The sequence below is a fragment of the Coptis chinensis genome, chromosome 1 (genome assembly GCF_015680905.1).
Source record: "Coptis chinensis isolate HL-2020 chromosome 1, ASM1568090v1, whole genome shotgun sequence".
In the NCBI taxonomy this organism is placed as follows: domain Eukaryota; kingdom Viridiplantae; phylum Streptophyta; class Magnoliopsida; order Ranunculales; family Ranunculaceae; genus Coptis; species Coptis chinensis.
In genome coordinates this window covers 70,273,741-70,290,784 of record NC_141456.1, presented here as the reverse complement: position 1 = coordinate 70,290,784, position 17,044 = coordinate 70,273,741, and the positions used below count along the sequence as shown (strand labels likewise).

General features: G+C 34.9%; 1 protein-coding gene across 1 annotated transcript; it reads right to left on the bottom strand.

Annotated features, from left to right (window-relative positions):
• Positions 1–5,098: 5,098 nt before the first annotated feature.
• Positions 5,099–15,800, bottom strand: STRS1 (DEA(D/H)-box RNA helicase family protein). Its single transcript, XM_086605255.1, has 13 exons — positions 15,273–15,800; positions 15,059–15,174; positions 14,446–14,553; positions 13,200–13,280; positions 9,877–9,955; positions 8,696–8,781; positions 8,541–8,597; positions 8,386–8,453; positions 7,335–7,403; positions 7,099–7,192; positions 5,831–5,995; positions 5,627–5,719; positions 5,099–5,503 (listed from the first exon to the last, which is right to left on the bottom strand). Exons 1-13 carry the CDS (start codon positions 15,733–15,735, stop codon positions 5,408–5,410), a joined length of 1,575 nt encoding a protein of 524 aa, XP_086461381.1. The 5' UTR covers positions 15,736–15,800; the 3' UTR covers positions 5,099–5,407.
• Positions 15,801–17,044: the final 1,244 nt, after the last annotated feature.

Below are 17,044 nucleotides of genomic sequence, written 5' to 3'. Positions count from 1 at the left end.
ATTGAAATAATTGGGTGAAATATTGAAATATTGAGATGTCTAACACTAAACCCTAAATTGGGAATATCGAGGAATCTCAAATTTTGATACCATTACAAATTTAAAAAAAATAATAAAAAAAACATATAATAAAATAGGTGTTAGATTAGATAATGAATATTAACTTCTAAATGTACTAGATGCTAGATGCTAGATTCAAAATATAGTTAGAAATGTATTGGTATAAACCCTAAACATATGTACAGTTGCTACATACCAATTCTAAAATCATAAATAATAACCAAAATATTTTATTATAGAATGGAAAATGGGTTTAAATTATATCATCTAATCAAAGTTTAATTTGTTGGTAAAAATTTAGATGTTAGATCGATTCAAATAAAGTCTAGTTAGAACTGTACTGTTTCAAACCCTAAACATAAATAAAGTTGCTACTAATTCTGAAATAAAAAATTACAACCCAAACATTTTATTATAGATTGGAGAACGGGTTAATTTAAATAATTATATCGTCTAATCCAATTTTAATATGTTAGTCAAAATTTAGATATTAGATTCAAAGTGTAGTTAGAAATGTAGTAGTTCAAACCCTAAACCCTAGACATAAGTACGTATAGTTGCTACCAATTCCGAAATAAAAAATTATAACCTAAACGTTTTATTATAAATTGGAGAATGGGTTTAAATTATATCACATAATCCAATTTTAATTTGTTGGTAAAAATTTAGATGTTAGATTCAAAGTCTAGTTAGAACTGTATTTATTCAAACCCTAAACCCTAGAGACATGTACAATTGCTACCAATTCGAAAATATAAAATTATAACCTAAATATTTTCTAATTGTTGGAACTAAGTTATCACCTAAAACAACTACAAATAAGTTAAAATGCACTAATTATTAATCAAATTATTATCAAATAGATGATGAAACATTTAAATATTGAAATTTGACAACACAACAACAAGATACCGAATGGTTTAAGAATTTTCGGTGTCTATTTGTTTTATATCTACTTGGTAAATGGTAACCCGACGTTGTAATTTATAGTTATGTTTCGGCAACCCGTTAGTGTGGTTTATGGTATTTTACGGCAATGTGCTACCATTCCTCAAAATAGCACATACATCATGATTACACAAAATTTATTTTGAAATCTAGAATTCAAACTACCGTAATCCATTTAGTTTCAATTACATTAATCTCTAATTTCTTCTTTTTCATGTTCAACTGGTTCTTCTAACATCATATAATCTTCAATTTATTCGACATTGAGATGTGGGTAGTTGTATTGCGATAAATCGCTCATTTGATAGTTGGGTAATGATACATACTCCATTTGAGAGTTAAAATATGAGATGTGGGTAGTTGTATTGCGATAAATCGCTCATTTCAGAGTTGGGTAATGATACATACTCCATTTGATAGTTAAAATGTAGAGGTATTGAGTGTTGAGAAGTGGAGGAAAATTGAGTTGAGTTGAGTTGAGTCAAGGAAAATTGAGTTGGATGTAGATAATTGGATAAGGAGAGTGTATTTTGATAGTGTATAGAGTTGCATAGTGTAAATTAGTTAGTTAAGGGCAAATAGGAAGTTACCACTATTTTTTATGGGAGCCCTCTTAGAAAACATGGGTTTTAAGTTGGGACATAAATGTAATAACAAATTTCCGGTCGGAGAGTGCCCTCTTAGAAATGGAGAGTGTATTTAAGATTACTCAATCCAACCCGGCCTTGCATGATTTCGTGGGTTTATGCAAGCTGACAAAGTTTGCTCCGTGTAACTTTCATGGAGAGAATATTCAACACAGATGGCCAGGTGACACATGGCACACAATTTTTAACCCAGGGAGAAATTCTCCAGGACAGACTGGGGAAGAAAGTAACTCGTAAGGTCACATTTTTTTTTAATCACTTGCAAAGACCGGGTAGATGAAAGTTCAAGTATACCCTTGACACGAAATTAAAAACGGCTCGGGTAGATGAAATGTCAAGTATACCCCTATTGCGAAATAATAAGCGGTCCGGCCACACCGAAACGACCCAGTGTATATAGTATGAACAATCATTGTTCATACCTATTTAGTGTATAAACAATTATTGTTCATACCTCGTCATGAGCTATGAAGAATCATTGTTCATATGAACAATTATTGTTCATACCTCAATATAATGTATGTTCAGTAAGAACACCTATTGGAGTATGAACAATCATTGTTCATATCTATTTAGGGTATGAACAATCATTGTTCATACTTCAATATAATATATGATCAGTAAGAACACCTACTGAAGTATGAACAATCATTGTTCATATCTCAACATGAGCTATGAACACATATTGTTCATATGAAAAATCATTGTTCTTACTGATCATATACATTATGTGATGTATGAACAATATGAACACTTACTGGGGTATGAACAATCATAGTATGAACAATCAATGTTTATACCTCAATATAATGTAAGATCAGTAAGAACATCTATTGGAGTATAAACAATGATTGTTTATACCTCAACATGAGCTATGAACACTCATTGTTCATATTTTTCATACATCAACATAATGTATGATTAGTAAGAACACTTATTGGAGTATAAACAGTGACTATTCATACCCCAATATGAGCTATGAACACTCATTGTTCATATCTTCATATGAACAATCAATGTTCATACCTCAATATAATATATAATGTATGATTAGTAAGAACACCTATTGGAGTATGAACAGTCATTATTCATATCTATTTGGGGTATGATTAATCATTGTTCATATCTCAACATAAGCTATGAACACTCATTGTTCATATGATCAACAATCATTGTTCTTACTGATCATACATTATGTGATGTATGAACACTTATTGGAGTATGAACAATACCTATTTGGGGTATGAACAATCACTGTTCATACCTCAACATGAGCTATGAACAATCATTTTTCATACCTATTTGGGGTATGAACAATCAATATTCATACCTCAATATAATGTAAGATCAGTAAGAACATCTACTGGAGTATAAACAATTTCATACCTATTTTTGGGGTATGAACAACTCAACATGAGCTATGAATACTCATTGTTCATAATGTTTATACATCAACATAATGTATGATCAGTAAGAACACTTATTGGAGTATGAACATTGGTATGAACAATCACTGTTCATACCCCAATATGAGCTATGAACACTTAGTTGTTCATATCTATTTGGGGAACAATCATTGTTCATACCTCAATATAATGTATGATCAGTAAGAACACCTATTGGAGTACGAACAATCATTATTCATATCTATTTGGGGCATGAACAATCATTGTTCTTACTAATCATACATTATGTGATGTATGAACTGTATGAACATGCATTTATTGGAGTATGAACAATCATTGTTCATACCTATTTGGGGTATGAACAATCAATGTTCAGACCTCAATATAATGTATGATCAGTAAGAACATCTATTAGAGTATGAACAATCATTGTTCATACCTATTTGGGGTATGAACAATCATTGTCCATACCTATTTGTTGAGGTGTGAAGGCCTTTCTTACTTGTGTTCGTTGAAGTTATACGATAATCTAGGATTGTGAGTATGGACCATGTTCCTACTTATTAGTTTTGTCATTATTTTGATTTTTTTTTTTATTGATTAATCGTATGAACACGAATTGTAATGCATCATTTCTATTCGATCCAAATGCACGAAGTCATTCAAATCCATATAGCACACAAAAGAGAACTAGCAACAACCAAAATCAAATCAGATTTCAAATCCAATCCAACATTGTTTGCAAACTCATTCCACACTTCACAACAATTAGTCAACACAAACACCAAAAAAACATCCCCAAATTCGAAAATAGAATTCTTAAAACTCTTTAAACTTATCATTCCAAATCACACTTACCCATTTCGGCTATTCATTCGAAGATTGATGACTATTACTATTACCACCTTTTATATAATATAGATCAATGTAAATAGACTTTCACCTCTACCATTTAACAAGGATCAAAAGCTAGCAGGTGTTCAAGTTATTGAAAAACTAGTAACGAGTACAAATATAAGCAGCATAACAAGGGTCACCTAGCATCACCAATAATCAACACTAAGAAATGCAAACAAATTCTAAATTAATTTATGGTGGTAGTGGGATCGGTGGATTGAAAGGCATCATGATCATGCTGAATGGGTTTGATTGAGGACGGTCTTTGGCTTCTTTTTCGTCGTCTTCGACTTCGGTGGTGTCGAGCTAGATGCAGGAATACTTTTCTAATCATAGCGAAGAAGATGCTTAACTTGTATATCAAACTACGAAGGGTATATTTGGAATTAAAAAAAAAAGGAAAAAGTCTCGGGTCAAACAATTTTGTCCTTGTGGGCTATTTTTATTTGAAATATGGTTTTGTGGACTATTATAACTTCGGATTTGGTTGTATGGGTGATTTTCAAAAAAGTTTGTCCTCCAGAATTGTTTTAATGCGAAATTGGGTCCTGAGACCAATTTCTTGTTTTAACATAATAAGATATGGAGATATATTTACTCGGTGGGACAGAGTACCACGCAACTTAATCCTAGCTTAATTCCATATGTACAATTTAGTACTTCGGATTTAAAATTGGTAGCCCAATGACGATCTCTATGCACTCTCTAAAACTTTTGCTTTTCACAACTCACCGCTTGTGAGAAAACTAAGCACACAAGTCTCGGATGTGGACATAGACGCAATAAATTAAACCAGACGCGGTCAGGACGAGATTTTGACCCAAAAAATAAAAAATAAATCAAAATAATATTAAAAAATATAATTTTTTTATTTTTTGTTTTGTTAAAACTTGTGATATATTTTAAAATTTTGATTGGGAAATATTAAACTTAATTTTGTGGTTATTTATCAGTAATAGTTTTGAATTTATAAATATTGATACATTTAATTTAGTTTTTAATGTTCAATTTATATAAAATAAAATTATAAATATTAATTAATTTCGGCGTCTTTTGCCACGTCCCGATCATACCTTTTTTTTGAGATATAACCAGAGTAGCCACATCTGTGCCGCGTCCGTGCAACATAGAGAGTATGAGTTCTTGAAAAACAAAAAGAATTATAGTATGGAATATCAGAAATTGCACAACTGACTACTCACCAAACTACTACAATAAGAATGTCAAAAAAATTCTTCAGATTACACAAAAAATTCTAGCTCAGTAAGCATCTTCTAGTGTAGCATTCCACTTGTGCCTCTTAAACAGTCACTGGAGCTCAGATATGAGGCTAATGTTCCGCAGGAAGATGATACGAAGTGTTTTCACCCAACGAAAGTCAACTTTTATGGCATGCCACTGATTTGTCCATTGCAGAAAAGAATGTGAGATTATAGAGATTGCAGACACCTAATCTTCACCATCAGAGTCGTTGAAGGTGATCTTTTTCGACTTGGGAGCATCTGCGGATATTTCTTTGAAGTGGGCTCCATACAGCTTGGATTCCTACCATATGAGCAGTCAGTGCTATTGCAGTTAAAAGTTAAAAGAAAATCTTTCCGCTCGTACCAAACTGATATGTAACTTCAAAAGTATATTAGCTTAAATCAGTATGGAACTACTGCACACCTTTTTCTTCACATGAGTACCAAATTTCATAAGATCAGTAGGCACAAGCTGTCCGGATTCTCTGAGCACATTCACCAGCTCCCCAGCAAGGCCCTGTGATGGTTCAAGTTAATATTCTTAGGAACCAAATTAACAGCTTTAGCATGAACTTTGCTCTCACACTCTCACGCCGCAAAAAACTGACATTTTCTTCTCACGCTATACCTTATTTTCTTGCATGAAGAAGGTGTGTGCAACACCTTTCTTACCGGCTCGACCGGTCCTCCCTATCCTGTGCACGTAATCTTCTGTTGTAAGAGGGAAACTGTAGTTGATAACCACTTCCACATCAGGAATATCCAATCCCCGAGCAGCTACATCAGTAGCAACCTGTAAAATACCAGTAGAGTAGTACTCGATATCAAACCTTCAACTAGAAGCTATAAAAGCCTTTTGGGGTTTCTTGAGTTCAAATATGCTTCTCTAATCATCTAACATAACTCAAAGTCATTATTTATGGGGAAATTTTGTTTTCCTGATAAATTCAACCTGAAGTGTAAATATCATTTGGACAAGCTGCAGAAGACGTACGGAGAGATACCAAAGCAAATTTAGAAAATGTTGGACCTATACTAGAGTACCAGACCCAAAGTAAAATTAAAACTTAATCCAAGTACCATCCAGGATATAGTACTCAGCATTTAGAAACCAGCCATAAAGACCATAACTTAAAATAGTTACGTAAAATCTGATATCGGTTGACTGAGTGCAACAAAACAAATAGAACAAGTTCACACACAAAGAAGCTGTTTCAGCATTATCTTGAACTTTAAACTTCAGCGAAGCTTTTTGTATCAGTAAAAGAACATATCTTGGCTTACTATAAGGAAATAACTCTTGAGTACAATATTGCTTGTTAAGGTGAAAGATCAGATCCAAATTTCTAGTAAACTTCTCATGCAGTATATTAAGTTTGGTGAGGGCATGCCATCAAGCAATTCCTCATAGACTCACAAAGTACCACATGGTAATTCATTATGCGATTTCCCAAGTTTTTAAATATAAAGCAGCAGCATGTAAGTGGATGGCTAAACTATTTCTGTTATAATCAGATCATAGGTTGGAACCCTACTTTAATTCGTTGTTCCGTTCACTAATCAAAATGGTCATAAATATAAAACAAAAGCCCACTACAGTCTCAAACCAAAAACCAATCAGTGAGGCTTTTAAACCACTATATGAGAAACATTGCACAGATGTAAAATGGGTGTCACTAAAAGTGTATAGTAGTCTTTTTATTGCGCTCAGCTCCCATATGCAGTCTTACAAGAAAAGGCGGGCAAACACAGGAGATGGAAATATATGGAAGAGATAGAGCCACTTGCCACATAAAATTGAGATAAGGGGCAATAGTACCATTTAAGGTATATTCGGAGATGTCCTAAATGTAATAATTTGTGTATTATATCACAATCTTTACGATGATGGCTCACCATTAAAGGGCAAATCCCATCCTTGAATAGTGAGAGCGCATTGGTACGATCCCGTTGAGCTTTGTCTCCATGTACAGAAACAGCCTTCCAACCCCTGTAAGCCAGAAATTGTTAAATACATCAGGTAGTGTTATACCAGGGAACATATGACAACCCAAAATAGATTGTCATAATGCTAATGGTAAAACAAATGAGAAGTAAGACAGCCAAAAAAAGTGATGTGAGTAAATGAATACCTCTTTTGGAGCATATTTTCAACACGAGCTGCTTCCTTCTTGTACAAGACAAATACTAATACTCTATTCCTGTTAAGTAAAAGTGTAAAACACGGTTAGTCTAGAACTGGTTTCCTGCAACAAATGCATGATTAACCTGAAAACAAGAAGCACAATTTTGATTCTCATTTCAAAAGGAGAAATGCAGAGTCTACGTTTTCTTTCCCAAGGAGGGGAAATTGATATGTAGCTAACAATACAGTATGATCGGTGAATTTTTGATGATCAGTCTAGGGATGTCCAGCAGCTCATAGTTAAATGCAAGTTACATATGTGGGATTGGGTGCCGTATTTACCAATTTGTAGGGGATTAAAATTGGAAGATCTTGTATTTAGACGGGATGCCGTGGTGGAGGCTTAGCTTTTGTATGCTTGTAATTTTGTAGTGTGAATCTCACACTACACTATTATTAGTATTATTAATAGAATATTGTTTTGCTGATAAAAAAACAATACAGTATGATCGGTGGCAATTAATTTAATGATCAAAATGTCTTAATCCAATAAGTGCACTTGGTCTCAGACAACAAGGATGGTGGAGACCAAAAGGTGATGGCAATGTCACCAAAGTTCACAGGTAAGTCAATCTTGGCAGCATCCACTAATAACCAATAGGCATTAGAGTTTCAGGTTCACTTTTGAATGACGGAAGAGGGAAGACGACTGAACCACAATTTGCTACTAATTCTACTACAAATGAGATATTCCTCAATATGAGGATCTGATCTAGTGCTCCTAGCTCATAGTATGTTTATTCTCCATAATATCAAACACCAGATGCAAAATCAATTTAAACACTTTATTAAGATGGTGCTACCATTATCCAACAAAAAAAAACTTTGCATAGGAAATCATATGTGATGTGAAGTACCAACTCCCCACTAGTGAAAGGATAGGTCTAAAATTTAGCAAGAACAACTTCAATTAATTCAATTATATCATCTAAATCAAGAAGAATAAAATTTTTATTTGAAAACTAAAAGTTGAACCACTAGTATAGAGCAAACTATACTTTTGCGACTTGTGGTATTTTTCAAGCAAAGTGACCAAGCGTGCATCGCGAGATCTATCATCCAAGACCTGCAAAATGACAAATAAATCAAATTATTTAAGATAGATGGTACACGGTATGACCTACCGTTATTTAATAAGTTCTATATATCATACCTCTACTATCTGCATGACATCATGGTTAGCAGCCAAATCCTCAGAGCCCACAACAACCTTCGGAAAGGTTAAGAAATAAAATTAGAAAAGAAATTATAAAAGAAAGAGAAAAAACAAAACAGATGGAAGGCGAAATTAAATATCAGGCTCCACACCTTAACAGGATTTGGGTCCATGAACTCTTGAGCTAACTGATGGACAGAAGGAGGCCATGTTGCACTGAACATTACCATCTGACGGACTGCAGAAGTTGTACAATACTAATAAGTGATGTCTACACTAAAAATAACCTTTTAAGGAGAGAAAGAGAAAGTGGGGAGGCAGAAAAATAACTCATCTACTCAAAATATTAACTAAACTAAGAATAACAAAGATGTGAAATAGCAAAGATAAGTTTCCCACTGTATTTTTATTACTGGCATTTTTCACAAAAATGTATGCAAAAATGTATGCCTACCAGATGGATTTTTCACAGAATATAATAGTCTGAGAAGGATTGGTTTAAGATTTATGCAAGGAGTGGAATTTAACGTACTTCCTATGAAAAGGCAAAAAGCTTCATCTCAGATTTGTCAAAAAGGACGGTGTACGGCACACTACTTTTCTTTTATAACACTACAAAGTTGTTATGAAATAAAAAGTCCAGGAATGACTGACCAAAGGACTGACGACTACAAAAATCTTAGTGTTTTTAGCAAAGGGACTAATTTTTAAGGCAAACCCCACTTCTAGATCAAAGATAAGAAGAAACAATTAGAGAGAGCAACGTCCTTATCAAAACAAAAGATTATGCCTCCAGCAAATTCTTTCAAATGATTGACAAAACCAAGAAAGTAGCACTTTGAAGTCCTTGAGAATGATAGGCTAATTGTACCATAGCCTTGGCCTCTTTAGCAAATAACATTGACAAAGACAAAGTATCTTTGAACTTTGGACTAGACGTCCTTCATGTAATTTAATAGCAACATCTATAACCAAACATAACAAACAAGCAAATTGAGGACCCAAAAACAAAACAAAATAAAATAAAAAAGTAAAGAAGAAAATAAAATAAAAACCAATGACTACACATCATATGTCAAAATTGAATATTCTAGCTCTCACAACACATAACCGAGTCACATACACACATAAATGTGCCTACTCTGAAATTTGAAAATCCACCTACTCAGAAAATGCACCATCTAAAATTGATCGGAAAAGGGGCAAGCTGTCGCAGTTTTAACTTTTAAGAAGTATTTGTGTACTAGAATAAGAAAGTATACAATCAGCATGACAGTAACTAACCACATGAAAGAGAAGGGTACAAAAAAGAAACCAAGTTGATATGACATACTAGAGCATGTCTGGCTCAATATAGAACGGACTTCTGGTTCAAATCCCATGTCGAGCATTCGATCCGCTTCATCTAGAACCTACACTACGAGTTAAGCACCACAGTGAGCACACAGTTAGCACAGATATAGAAGTACACTTTGACAGCACACAGTTAGCACAGATACTAGATGAATTTAAGTAAATGAAATCTAAAGTATCTCGGAAAGTCAAAAACAAATCGATTCTAAGATATTTAATGAATAACTTGACAATATTTCTTTCCCTATTGATAGTTTGACAGTTTGATTAGGATCATTTTTTTTTTGCTCGTTTGTTCTTTTCAAAAGATGGTTGCTAATGTTCATAAGGTAACATAACAAGCCAACACCAAAACTGGCTTTCATCTTGCAGTAAAAAAGGTATCTGCTAGAGGTCAGAAGATTTTCATAGGTGATTCCATTACTTCTGCATTTAGTGAAAAACACAATGCTTTCTAGACTGCTTGGAAATTCCACGTGAGCACAAATCGCATAAATCACGGTTAATAAAAGTTAGCTGACAATTTGACATGAGAGACAAAACAAAAGTGGAAGAAGAAAGGTAACTTGGTACTGCAATATGGAGAAGAATAATGGTTCGCTTCACCAGAAGGTTTGCAATTTCAATATCAAACCAAAATGAACCACGGCAAAAAATAGGTTTCAGGGTTGTGACCATATTGTTTCTAGTTGCCATTTTCAAGCACGCTGATCGTTCTAGAGCACCATTCTTTTGCTGACGGGATGGATAACAACATTAACAAGAGAATATTCCCTAGTTTGAAGTGGAATAATCTTTTGTCTATTTCACAGGTGAGATCATAATTAGCAACTCGAACACAAAAGGTACACACGTATGGTAGTTATTCGTTAAGATTTATGAGCTAAGTCTAGCAGCCTGTTAGCTCGCTACCTGAATAAAGGATGAAGTTCATAGTTAAGCATCCTCCGGCTAGTTTATCGTGAGCCAAAGTATAAGTTAAGCTAGGAAACATGACTCTTTCCTATGGCTAAGCTCTTCCTTGCAGCTGTCTACTACACTACCCTATCTCCCATACGAGCAAAGCCAGGGGTGGACTAAAGCTGGTAACAAATAACCAAATATGTGGGGTTCGTGTTTATAGGCTAAAATCTAAATCAAGGTTGAGATAAGAACTCAAATCTTTATGTCCACCACATAGTTCCACATGTTATGAAAATTTAATTGAATATTCGTGTAAAATTTGACATGAAGCACAGGGACACATCTGATGATTTGGCAAAAAATATATACGAAATCCAGCAGGAAAACAGTGTCTGACTAATCCGGGTATGTCACCAACTATGATGCACAGATACTCCTAAAATGCTATTGCACCCGTATCGGTATCGGTATCGTACTGGATACTTCTAGGGTACTGGAATCCCTGAAATAGACCTGATCCGATAGTTCTACTCCGTTGAAGTGTACATTGTTCTTGAGGCTTCAAGCTGTATTGACTTTGACATGTGCTATAATAGTTTTTCACATGTTCCTAACTAACTTTACTCAAAAAAAAAAAAAAAAACAAACAAACACTTGAAACTTCACTCTTCCGACCAAAAAAAACTTTACTCAAAAAACTACTAACATAATTTTCAGAATACACATTTTAAAATATTCATATTCATTAGCCGTACCCATAGGCCGTACCCGTATCCTAATATTTCAAAAAATCCATATCGACCCCGTACCAGTGTCACCGTATTGGAATCCGTACCCGTATCCGTCCTATAAAAGAAAAGGGGGAAAAAAACAAAAAAAAAACGACTATACATGCACATTAGTTGGTGGAATAATGCCCTTTTAACAAATAAACTACACATTTAACTTGCAAATCTCGTCCATAGTTTTATTGTGCGAGTCATAACATATACAGAGTTTCAGGCTTAAACAGACAGGCCCCAAAAATCAACCTTTCAGGGTTTTTTGCGTGAAACCTATGCTGTCAAAGGCGCTGCCTGGGCCCTACTTGGGCCGGTTTTTCTCAACAACGCCTGCTTCAAACTCTGGCCATGACCTGCCCAACAGTAGTGGCGCCGCATAGGCGGGCGCCTTTGACACGGCGGAGAGGTTTATAAGGCGGGAAAGGCAGTTCAAACTACAAGCTACTTTAAAAAAAATAAAGCTCAAGGAGATACCATTTGGGTCATTTGCACATTTGATTCTTCACATCAAAGGATTGCTTTTCCTTTGGTGTAAGCGGTGGAAGGAGTTCAAGGTGATACCATTTGGGTCATTTGCTTTTTCTTGGGAGGATATCATCCGAGATGTCTAATCATTGTTGTATTTCTACGTTTCCTTGTTGTTGTCTTTTATTTTACAGTTCTTAGTAGGATATCTCATCCTATATTGTAATTATCTTTTATATAGTTTATATATATATTGATCGTTTACCTTTTCAAAAAAAAATAAAGCTCAACAGAAAGCTTACAGAAAGACCCAAAACCCTTGAGCCCAAAAGAGAAATCCACAGTTTAATTAAAACTCTCAACCTTTCTATTCTAAACATGATTTATCACTATGTAATTTCTAATTTGTATGGCAGTCCTACAATTTTAGTGTTTAAATTTTTACTAAATATGATTTATTTCTAGAAGAATATATTCATAAGAGTTACAAACTGCAAGAAGTGTTTTTTTTAGATGTAGTCATGTAGAATATGCTATTTGAAAAACACAAGTTTATTGTATGTTGACTGGTCAAAGGTACTTAGGCAGCCAAGGCATGTTGACACTGGTTTACTGCCCCACCCCGCCTTACACCTTTGACAGCATAGTGTGAAGCATTCGGTTTGTTTTTCAGTTGGGGATCGGAATTGCTTTTATAGTTTATTCAGGTCCGGGGTCAATATAGACCAATGCAAGACCAATTTTCGCAGTATTCTTGAGTACATGTTTTGCATTGTTCCTGAACCTTAGGTTTCTTGGGAAATGGGAGATGGTGCTCCTTACACACTGATATCGATGTTTGGGTAGAAGCCTAATTCTCACTTACTTGAAGGTGCAATCCATACATAAGCTGCTCTCTCTCTCTCTCTATTCATTATGAAAACTCAAAGGCACTAAACACTACAATGCCATTCAAATATACCCTATTCATCAAGAAAAAATTAGCATGTGCCTGTAAATAACGCCTCATTCAACAGTTGAGCAGAGGTACCAAACAAGAATGGAGGGTGGAATATTTCGATCTTAACTTTCCACGTCACCATAAACTGTATGTAAAAAACTCAATAATAGAAAGCAAGTACCAATTACGCAATTCCGAATCTTATTTACTTACCACATATGATACCTCCTTTAAGCAGCAAAACCCCATCTCAATCAGATCTTTCAAACGGCCAGGGGTTCCGATAACAACATCCTGGTGTGAAAAATAAAGAAAAACAAGCATAAGAGACAAAGACAAACTGTTCTACTTATCTCCAGTTTCTGGATAAAAAAGTATTCTTTGCACAAGCAAGGCAGGGAAATGCACGAAAATAGCCACTCTTTTCTCATAGCACGGATTCTATACGCACTAAAGAAGCACTTGTTCAAGTCTAACTGGTTTAAATGAAAACCTATTGAATATGCACACTGATAGAGACCAACAAATAATACTACGGTAAGAAATAAACAGTTTTGAAATCTCTGAGCAGGTGAGCATCACATTTTCCAGTAAACTATCGTTTTACGGTAAATAAAATTAAAATAATTGAAATAAGAAAGCTTTAAAATGGAAATATTACATGTAAATGTTTCAGCTGAACTCGTTAACCCTTGCAAAAACCTTTGTAACTCCATTTTGCAATTCAAGATGAAACAAGTACAAGTTTAGTGGTTTTCATGGTTGTTTAAAAGTTCAAGAAACAAAGGAAACGTATGTTTGAGAAAAATAATTTTGTTCCACATGCATGTCCTCATCCAAATTCTAGTTTAAGACCTAAAATTTATGTGTTTAACCTATATACAGTGATCCATATAAACAATTACCGAACAGTCAAGGTCGAAACAATATTAACAAGCATCATTATGATTCAGCTTAATCACACTTATAACTTAATTATTACATACCACTTTAAAGAAGTTCCTTTTTCTAAAAACATCCAGATATCTTCTGAAGTTTTCCATTTAGCAACTTAGCAGTATTAAAAGGAGTAACCATCTCTCTCCATAAAACATCCCTACCACCATCAAATATCCAAAAAAATTCACAGCTTATATGAGTGAACAAACTGTAAGTACCAAGCAACGTATCCATTAAGTATGTTAGATTGATGCTTACAAACAAGAGTTTTGGTGCATACATTTTCTATTTAGTCAGTTTTATTCCATAACCCATAAAATCCCGTTTTCACTGTCAACGTGAGAATCGAACCCAAGACCTTCAGCTCAACCTCCCAAGGATTGGCGCATACCTTCACACTTTCTAACAATATTTATGCACTAAAAATAAACAAATGGTTCAAATCAATTGAGTTTGTGTGTGTAGTGGAACCTAACTAGTTATAGCCAAGGATACTTCAAACATGATTACAAAATCTTACAACGCCAGCCTTCAGAGATGAAATTTGAGGTCCTTTGGAAGTTCCTCCATACACGCAAACTGAGCTCACACCACAGGATTTCCCAGCTTCACAGAGGACATCTGCAATCTTTGAGCAGAGTACAGTATCAAGAGTTGGTTTCATAATTTAACAAATATGCCCCAATCATCAACTCAACAAACAAAACAGAACAATATAATGATAATATAATATAGATTAACTTTCAACTGCTGTACATTCCATTGAGACCACACATGAATACCACATTTAGAAAAGACATAACACTTGATTTTCAAAGTCGTGCTGAACTGGTTCAGGGTAATGATCTTAGATGGCAAGTCAAGTTGTTTCAAAGGCATGCCATTAGTTGTTCATTTTAGCATTTTCCTTTTCATTTAGATAAAATGGCGTGAAGAAGCAAGCTAAAGTACTTAGTCAAAAATGGATGCATATTACGTGAAACAATAATGGACCTATGGACACAGCTGCATGAAAAAATAGAAAGGGAGCTCCAATGAAATGAAAGTCACAACAGAAGTTCAATTTAACCTTCATAACCAAAAAAAAAAACAGTTCACAAGATTATGAATGAGAACAGAAGAATAATACATACTTGCTGAGCTAGTTCCCTAGTCGGTGAGAGGACAAGACAGAGAGGATTCAGTCTCTTCTTTCTTCCCGTTCGTCTTATATGCATAAGAGCTGGAACCCCAAACGCCAACGTTTTGCCTAGTTAAAATAAAAACCCAGTTAAAAGCCCGAAATGAAACTAGTATAATAGTATGGCCCCACTTCTTCCAGAAACAAACAATCACAGTAGTGTTTACCAGAGCCAGTGGCAGCAATCCCAATAAAATCACGACCATCTAAAAGAAAAGGCCAAGCATGAGACTGAATTGGAGAAGGCTTATTAAACCCCTTACAACACTCTAATACTTCCTCGGGAAGTTTCGCTTCATCGAACGAGCTCAAAGCCGTATACTTCACTTCCTTCACATCATTCCCAGACACAAACACTTCCTTCCCTCCTCCTATTTCCACGTCATCCTCTCCACTCTTCTTTTTCTTGATGGCGTCATCTTCTTCTGGGTCATCAATTTTAAGCTTTCTTTTTAAGTTGGCGGCTTCGGTTGGTGCTTTTTCTTCTTCGAGGCTTTTCTTGTGTTTGTTTTTCTTCTTTTTTTTCTTGTCTTTTTTTGTCTCCAAGGTCGAATCTTGTATTGGAGATTCTTCGTCAGCAGTTCTGTTATTCTTCATTTTCTCGTTTTTCCTGCTTTCTGAGTTCCTCATTGTGAATGAAAAAATAAACTAAAAACTTTCTTCTCACTGGGTGACTCAGTTTCTTCTAGGGTTTAGCACGAGTTTGATGGACATTTTTGCTTACTACATGTGGATGTTTCTCGGGCTTGAGGCCCAACAGAGAAAGCCCAGTGGTTGGTACACTGCTAAAGCTAAGAGCATCTCTAGGTGAGGCTGCCACTACTAAGGGGTGTAAAAACGGCCCTCGGCCCGGCCCATGAGCCGAAAAACTTCTCACATTTAAGCCCTCATGCAATTTGAGGGCCGGCCTAGCCCGCATGTTTTGAGGGGAGGGTAAGGGCCTAGATATGGAAGCATGAGGGCGACCCTCTAAGGCCCTCACAAAGCCCCCATTAAGGCCCTCATTGGTGTTTAGTTTTTCTAAACAAACATGCATATAATACCCTTAGGGTTTTAAGTTTCACTTATTATTACACATGGTGGAAATGTAAATTTAAAGTAGTGGTTAATATAAATTCAACCAAATGAAACCCTACTACTCTTTTCTTTTCATTTCTGCCGCACACGATATGCATTCTCTAACCATTCTTCCCCCCATAATCATTCTTCCAATTATATCTTTTTAAGTCGTCGGGTTGTGATTCCGTAGCACTGTGTCTTGGCAACGAATTGAATTAGGTATCTTCATCTTTCCTTTTTTGTCTTTTTGTCTATACAGTATCATTTTCATTCTCATAGTGTTGTTTTCTAATTGTGTTGTGTGTTTCTTTGTGGCTTGTTAGGCTAAGAATTAGACTGTGTGTAACACTTGTTTTGGTCAAATTAGCTTGGATCTATTTAACTAACACTTAGTGACAATCAGTGAAGAATTGCTAAGGAGGTAAGCTATAATTTTTCGAATGATATGATGTAATTTATACTTTTCTATAATTTTTCTAATGATATGTTGTTTCGTTACTTTTTGGACAGGTTGGTATCACACTTCTGATTTAACGATTTTTGTTTGTGCAGTGCTAAGGTTTGCTTGTTCCAACTTGTAGATCTTTAACACCTATAATTGATTGGAATGGCCAACGTCAGCTTCAATGTTAGATATTGTTATTGATGTAGAAACTCCAATTGAAGATGGGGCAGAAGGAGAGTCTGCGAATTTCCTTGCTTGACCCCCTAAAAAACAAAAACGCAAAATTTCTGATGTTTGGACCCAATTCGATAAAGCTGTTTAAATTAATGATGATGGTATTGTTGTAAAAAATGCTGATGGGTCTAATTCAAAGGTTCTTGTATGTAAAATATGTTTTGAAAAATTGTATTGTGGGAACAGGGGTGGGACTAGTCA